General features: G+C 42.0%; 1 protein-coding gene across 12 annotated transcripts in view; it reads right to left on the bottom strand.

The window, feature by feature from the left end:
• The window catches only part of CASK (calcium/calmodulin dependent serine protein kinase), a 491,685-nt gene that overhangs the window by 173,003 nt on the left and 310,227 nt on the right, over nucleotides 1-8,455 (bottom strand). For 6 of the 12 annotated variants that reach the window (XM_019524150.1, XM_019524148.1, XM_019524143.1 and 3 more), the window contains exons 7-8: nucleotides 5,845-6,020; nucleotides 1,341-1,463 (exon numbers count right to left, since the gene is read on the bottom strand). In XM_019524150.1, the coding sequence (XP_019379695.1) occupies nucleotides 1,341-1,463; nucleotides 5,845-6,020 (299 nt within the window). Of the gene's footprint in view, nucleotides 1-1,340; nucleotides 1,464-5,832; nucleotides 6,021-8,455 lie in introns of all 12 variants that reach the window. The other 6 variants (XM_019524142.1, XM_019524149.1, XM_019524146.1 and 3 more) reach the window with 1 other exon arrangement.

Raw genomic sequence — 8,455 nt, forward strand, 5'->3', positions numbered from 1 at the left:
AAAAAAAAAGAAAAAAAAAAAAAAAAAAAAGCATGATGTTTTCTTAAAATGAAGAATTACAAAAGAATTCAAGTAAAATAATTTGGGACACCAATGAGTTCTGCAGCCTTTATGTTGTATTTTATTTATATTTATTGTAATAGAAAGTTTTGAACTCAAGAATAAAACACAGTATGAGTAAAAAGATATCTATACCATATCGGAAATTATAAGTTTTAACAGGCAGTCTTAGGGGGAAAAGGCACTCTGATTCAAAGTTAAAGCTAGTGGCACTATGCAGATCAATATATGCATAAGCATTCTCGTTTTGTCTTATGTATTTCAGAATGTCATTAATAAGACTAGATAGGAGCAATCACACAAGTCTTTTAAAAAACACCTCATTGTATGCAGTGCGGACCACAAAGCGGAGACAAATATTTTTCTTAACCATTTGATTTTAAAATTAAGTGGTTAAAATATAATGTACTGTAGTTGCTTTCATACATTAATACTTTCATAATTTAAATAGAAAGCAATTATGATGCAAGTATTCATTCTGGTAACATATAGTGATCTGTGTAACTGCAGGTTCCTTTCTTCAATACTATAAATTTACAATTAAGCACGGCTGTCAAACTCATCTGGGCCCGCGGACTGAATGAATGGTGTGGGGCTGGTCCACAGGCTGAATTGGGTCCACAGACCCCCTCTCTCCTCCCTCAGCATACTGGTGCTCACTTCAGCCAGTCTCAGACCTGTGCTGCTTGTGGTGCAGATCCTGAAGCAGCTGAAACGCCTGGTACAGTCCAGCCGAGGGCACATAGTGTAGATCCCAGAAAGGCAGAAGCAAGTGTTAATGGTGCACATGGTATACTCATCCCAGTGGGACTGCACCACAGGAGGTGCCTGCTCTGGGAATGGTGTCACAGACAGTGTCCACTTCAGCCCATCTGGGACCCGCACTACATGGGGTGCTTGAAGGCACTGAGAGCAGTGCGGGTCCTTGACTGGCTGGAGCAGGTGGTGTGTGAGGTGCAGTGCCTGCTCTGGCTGGTCTGAACTCTACGCTACATGCTCCCAGCTGGACTGTGCTGTTCTCCTTTCTTCTACTTAGCATAACTGTCTGCACCTTAACACCCCCCCGTGGTCCATAAGAAGCAATTCTACTCCTGTAGACATGAGGGGCTCAAGTCAGCAAGGTCCCAATCACTTGGGTCCCACCAAGGTAAAGCACATAAACAAGCATCTGTGTTTTTAAAACCTGATGTATAATTTGAAGAGCACAAGCAAAAAAATCAACACTTCATTATTTCTAAGGACATGAAACTTTTGATATGCTACCCTGCTACTTTTATTACCTTCAGCCAAGGATGATTCAGTGCCTCATAAACTGTTATTCTTTCAGCTGGGTCCAACATTAGCATGCGGCGTACCAGGTCTTTGGCACTTTCAGAGATGTGGCTCCATTGCCTAGGATTCATCTGGTTATAAGTGAAGAAAAACAAAGTATCAAAGTACAGTTTTCTCTCAGTGAGCAGTAAAGGTGTAAGGTACTGGTACTCTTGTCAATATTATGTCTACAAACATACAAAGAAGTGTTATAACACATTTTTAAAAAACGTACACATAGGACGTTAAAAAATTGTATAGCTAGTATGACTGATATTAAGGTATAATTCTTCCATCTATGCTATATTTCCTGCAGGGAAAATTCACCCATCCCTGCACAAAGCAAAAGTAATCAGGGTTTGTCGGACAGCGAAATGCATGATGGGATGAAATTTATCCCTCAAACTATAGTCTGGCACAGAAGCTGCACAGTTTCATCACTCAGAGATGAAAGCACATTTGGTACATCAATCACTAAACCCACCTCTCTCCACAATTTATATTTTTATGCCATTTTTATAGATCTTATAGTCAGAATGGATGTGCTGTTAGTAAGCAACAACACAGCAAGGCAATGCATGGTATAATCACATTTCTTGAGTGGATTCAAACTTGTGCCTTTAATTATTCAAAGAAGGGACCACATCAAATATGATCATGATCAATTAAGCAGGTTTATACATGATTATTCCTTTAGGGTACTTTGATACAAATTTTAATTTAATTATAATTTTATGTTTTCTTTGTACAGTGCCATTTTAATTATTCTAGGCACCATATAAATCAAGTAAAAAATAAAATTAGTTAAAACTTGGCTAAATAGAACCTGGATCATTTAAAGAGAGTGAAAGTGATTGATTTTCATTTAAAAAAAACCAACAAGTTTTTAACTGTACTTCAGTTTAGCTGTAGGCATACTTATTTACCGTTGAAAGCTAGCACTAACAGTTCTCATTAGGCAGCTTTTTTACTTTCAGCTATGATGAAAATAAGGTAAGGGTAAGCCTGTATTTTGAAACCCTTGCTATTTTCACCGAGTGGACATGCTACTGTGGAAACAGGAACAGAAAAGGAACCCTGGAGTTAGCAGGGACAAGGTCTTGGCTACCAGTTACAACCTTTGATGGTTGTGAAAGAAAGAGAAAGTTCATTTTCAAGTTCTGAGAAATTTCTGGGAGTTTAAGAAAATTCCCAATTTGCATGCAGCAGTTGTTTCACTGTAACTGTTATATGTGTATAAGCCTGTAACCATGTAAATGTAGTAAAAGCACTACAACTTTAACTTTGCTTTATTTGGGGTCAAAGTTCGTACGATTTAGCTCTCACTTGTACCCCTGCAAGCTCATGCTACACACAAATTCTCTGTTTAAAAACCTTGAACGTGGAAGCAGGAATTTTTACAGGATATTTTACACCTTTAAAGAAACTGCACCATAATATCAGAGTCGACTTAATCCAAAGGCAATTTCAAGGTCTCAATATCACTATATCACATAGTAGTAACTATTATAATGCAGAGGCTCCTGGCAGAATGGACATACATATACTTGAAGTGGCGTCAAATAGGGAGGGGGAGCTGTTGCTCAGGAGTGTCCACTGGCTGTTCCATTACAAGTCTGCGCATGAGCTTCCAGAGGTACAAGTGAGACCTAAATCGCACCAACACTGACCACAGATAAAGCAAAGTTAAAGTTGTAGTGCTTTTGCTACACTTACATGGTTACAAACTCATACATATGGGGTCCACAGTTACAGTGGAACAGCTGCTGCATGCTCTTGAGCAGCAGCTCCCCCTCCCCTTCTGAAGCCACTTTAAGTATACATTTCAGAGGAGTAGCAAGCTTCTTGTACTCCTGGAGTAGGGGGGCTCTGGGTGAGAGGAACGGAAGGACTGCCTTTCTGGGCTACTGGTACTGCTGTAGCAGCATTGGCTCTGCTCTGGCAGCAGCAGCTCCATAGCTGGGCTCCTTGCAAGCTGCCCTTAAGTGCCCTGTTCTCCCCACCCCCTCCACCCCAGTTACATGTATATTAGGCACAGGGCTGTGCCTGCTCTGGGCAAAGGTTCCCAGGGGTGGGGAGTGTGGGGCCCCCATTCTGCTTGCTCCACTTGCACCCTGGATATGAGTACTTGGTGTTGCACTGCCCTGCCCTACTCCTACGGCAGGGCAGGGGTAGCAGCAGCAGCAGCATAGGGCCAAGACCCCAGGGGTGATTCTAGTGCTCTCTTGTAATTTTTTGGTGCCCAAGGGAGATGCCCCACTCACCTTGCCCCAGTTGCACTACTGATACATTTGCCCATGCCCTGGCATGTACTCTTCCTATGCCTAAAATATAGATGAATAAAGGATGCAACGGTAGCCTCTACCTGGCTTTTTGGCTTTTCTTCTTCTAGTTCTACTAGAGTATAGTAATATCAATATTTCACAAAGATATTGGACACTGACATTTTAGTGGAGGTGTGCTCAACCTCCAGTCCATGGGTCAAATGTGACCTGCAGAGCCACTGCATCTGGGTCAGGAAACTGGACAGCAGAAGAGCAGTGGCCATTAATGGCCACCCTCTCCTACAAAATTACCAAACCCCAAACCCCGTGCGCCTACTTGGAGCCAGGCCGCGTCCCCTTTCCCCCCATGGAGCCAAGACAGAGCCAAGCCATGCTGCCTTCACCCCTCCTACCCCCGCTAGGTCATGCATCTCCAACCCCCTCCTTATGGGCCTGGGTGAAGCACCCTTCCCTCCTCCACATGGCTGGATGGTGCCTGCTGTGCTGGCCCCGGGTGCTGGATCAGAACCACTATCTGTCACACTGGGAAAAAAGGTTGAGTACCACTGCATTAGTGGATCTTTGTTCTTTTCTACAAAGAATGCCTATGGCAACGTTCTGTGTAATACTCTTACCACTTGTTAATATACAGAGCGATTCTGGAATATACAAATGAGTAGAACTAGCTAAATGATAGCTTTGTGTCCCCATGACGCTGAAGAGTGCTGTGAAACATGTATTGTGCATGGACTGTAGTTTGTTTACAATTCCCTGTAGTTTCTTATTAAGCAGTTATCAGTGCTTTCACAGCTTATTATTTGGAATCATTAAAAAAACATGGCAGAAGGGGGGCCTCAATGTTATCTAGTCCAAACCCCTTCTCAAAGTAGGATTATTTGTCTATAAATCATCCTAGACAAAGGTCTGCCTAATTTGCATTTAAAAACTTCTACTGATAGAAATTTTACAGGTAGAATATTCTTTCTGACAGCTAATCCAGCATTTCCCAACCGGTGTGCTGTCATACACTTCCAGGTGTGCCACGGGATCTTGGGGGCGGGTGTGGCTACAGCCAGTGCCACCACCACCACCACGCCCTGGCCAAGCCTGCACCAATACCTGCCTCCACTCTTCGTTTGGCCACTTACTGCACCTCCCCCCCCCACCGGTGTGCTGTGGGATGGAAAAGGTTGGGAAATGCTAAGCTAACCTATACCTCTCTTGTTGCAATTTTAAATCCATCATTTCTTGCTCTGTACAGAGAAAACAACCGATAGCCATTCCTTTTAAAAAACATTTATGTATCTGAAGGATGTTACACAGTCTACCCTCCTCTGTCTTCTATTCTCCAGACTAAATAATCCCAGTTCTTCTAACTTTTTCTCATATATGTTGTTCTGTAGAATCTTTTATTCTCACTGTGATTGTTTTCAGGTGCAACCTTTATCTTCTATGAAGTACAGGGCCCAAGACTGGGGAGAAAGTTTTTCAGATAAAGTCTACCCACCGTGGCACAGAATGGAAGAACGTTTCCTACAACTTGCTTACAACACTCCTGTTAATACATTCCAGCACACCACATGGCTAAACAACATAATACTGTTTCAGAACATTCAGCTTGTGATCCAGTGTAACCCTGAGGTCCTTTTCTACAGTTCTGAAGTCGACAGTTGTTCCCTGGGGTTTTTTTTGTGCATCTGGTATAACAGACATTAAAAAGAAATGAGCGCAATACCATTTTTGCTAAAGTAACCAAATATTTTAATGTTTGGTATTAACATTAGCTATGACATTTATATTGAAAATTCAAACAAATGTAATAAGCTTTTCATATAGACATACTAGGTATTATGCAGAATTTTATCTCTATCAACCTATGTAGCTGTTAGAGAATACGTATTATGTACTGAGGTCTCAATCTTAAAAAGGACTTAAGAATACAAGTATTCTCACTGGAACCAGTGCAGAAATCCAGGGCTGTATGCTGATGCTAATTTAATTGCTTAAGCTGAATATAAATGTTAAGTACATATACAACATGGACAAATGGGTCAGTACTGCTGACATTATCTTTCTTTGAATGTACAGTGCTTGCTCAGGTAGAACTTTGCAATGGTATTCAGGTAGGCTAAACACAGAAAACAACTTGCACAAATTTTCATAGAAGTTTTATATAATTGAAAAAGTGATCACGTACACTGTCATTTACCTTGTATTTTCCTTTAATAATGCCTTCAAACAATCGTTCCTTGGTTCCATAAAAAGGCAAACAACCACTTAGTAGAATAAAAAGGATCACTCCACAACCCCACACATCTACAGGCTTCCCGTAAGGCTCTCTTTTAACCACTTCTGGAGCCATAAAATGAGGTGTTCCTACCCGTCCTAAATGGAAAGAGAAGCAAAACTGAGTCAAAGTGGTACATTTCAAACATGAAAATAAAGTTAATAGAAAAGGAATGAATGTACATTAAGTTAAAAAGTTGAATTTGTGATGAATCTTTCAATAAAACTGTTTTGAAACATTTTGTCCATCTTCTAAACATATTCAGTATTTGTGAAATGTGTCAGATTGAACTAATAACTAATTTTGTACCTTGATTTACCCATCTACAAATTGAGTAAAAAATTAATTTACCCCTAAAAGATGTTATAAAATGGCAGTTATTTAAAAGTTGTGAGATGCTTCATTAAACTTTGGAAATTAAAGATCTTTATTTAAATCACAAAACAGATTTGAGGAGAAACTGTACTACTCCCTCTTAAATATTTTACCCAAAGTTTCTCAAATGATTTAAAGAAACACCAAGTAAGAACTGCAAAGTCTCTCTGTCTCTTTTCTGTTCTGTTCTTTTTCTACATACCTCTAGGTATCAGGTGGCTCGTCAATGCTGTGATGGTGGGGTAGATGGAGCGTCCCACAGGAGCATGGGGGGGGAAGGGGGAGTCCCCCAGCACACTCAGCAGCAGACCTGGAAGTGGACCAGAAGCACTTTTGGTCTACTTCCAGGTCTGCTAGTAAGCATGCTGGGGGGCACCCCCGTGCTTGTCCGGCTCAGCAACTGGTGCTTCCTGGATCGGGGTGGGGGGGGTGCACCCAGGGTTTCCCCCATGGTCAACTGCTGAGCTGGTGAGGTACAGGGGGTGGGGGGCAGCGTGCTCCCCAGAGGACCCAGAAGTGGACCAGAAGTACTTCTGGTCCACTTCCGAGTTTGCTGCCAAGCAAGCGGGGAGTGCCCCCGTACTCCTTTGGGACACTCTGTCCACCCCAGCATTGCAGCTTTCATGAACCATGCCTGGCACCTTGAGGCATGTAGAAAAAACATCTAAAGCTATGTCTATGGCTGAATCGCTGATTCTCCAAATCAGTATCGAATCTTCATATTTGGATCCGGCTGAATCAAATCAGGGACAGTGATTTGAATCAATGAATCAAATCACTGTCCCTGATTTGGGCAGAATCTGAATTGAATATGGCCCATTCTGCACACCCCTACTAAACAGTGCCAAATGCAATACTCATTCCTGTGGTATGGAAACCTATTCAGAATCAATTGATCACCAACTTATTTCTCTTCTAGTTTAATCAACAGCCATCAGATACTAATGGTTCTGAGGCATTACTAACCTAGGCTGGTGATTAAAAGATACCCAGGAAAATAATTATTTCTATGATCAAGATCCAAGGACTTCAAGCCAATAAAGCATACTTTGCTTTATTAGTTTGCTAGGGATTGTTTACTGTATTTATGTGATGGTGGGGTAGATGGAGCATCCCACTAATTTATTTAGTTTGCTAGGGATTGTTTACTGAATTGCCAGGCCCAAAGACCTCTTAAGTTCAATTGTACCTAAGGGCTGTACAGATATAGATGCACACACTCTGACTTGCAGAAATGACAATCTACCGGGCTAAAAAATGCTACCATCGTTATTTAATAGAAATCTCCCTTGTAAAAAAAGATTTGTATTGTATGGTGCTGCCCTGGACACTTTAGCAAGAAGGAAAATACACTAGAATAATGATTTAATTAGGTCACAAATTTATTCAGGTCCCATTAACATAATTCTTTCTTTGTAGTTTGTATCACCTGAGCCCAGGACTGTTGTTGGGATCCCACTGCTCTCCCAAGGGGGAGGGGAGAAGAGGAGAGGAGGGTGGTGGAGAAAAAAGGATTTCCTCTTCCCTATACCAGCAACATTAGGAGCCCTAAACCCCATTCCCCACCTCCTTTGGGAGATCCCCATTACTGTCCAACCCATCAGCCACAGAGACCCCTCCTCATGCTCATAAGAGTCTGAATATCCACAAGGACAGGAGGGGCATATGCAATCCTTAAACAGGAAAAAGGTTGTCTTTTTCCTTATGACCAAGACAAAGCTTCCCTATCTTTGTTGCCAAGTGGTGGGGAAGGTACACGTGTTGCTGTTCAGACTTAACAAGTTGCTTAGGATCTTGTGATCTTTGAGTACCTAATGCTCTGTATACAGGCACCAATGCTAGTAGCTGTTCCTTCTGGACAACAGTCCAGCATTTCTCAACCTGTGGGTCACAACCCAAAAGTGGGTCACAAGAATATATGAAACGGTCAAGAACAAACATTAAAAATGATTGTCCTTTAAAGGAAAAAACTCTACGGGAAACCACAGGTTTTCTATTGCAGGATGGCAGAGTTCCAGCTTGTCAGCAGCAGCTTGGGGGCTCCTGTGCCCCGCCACACCCATCCCTTTCCCACACACTGGGGGGCTGCGGCCTGGGGGGGCAGTGGGTCAGGATGTTTTCTATTTAGCTGGCCTTTCATGTTTACAAATGGGTCCTG

This window comes from Gavialis gangeticus, unplaced genomic scaffold (assembly GCF_001723915.1).
Source record: "Gavialis gangeticus isolate Ggan-Ray unplaced genomic scaffold, GavGan_comp1, whole genome shotgun sequence".
Lineage (NCBI taxonomy): Eukaryota > Metazoa > Chordata > Crocodylia > Gavialidae > Gavialis > Gavialis gangeticus.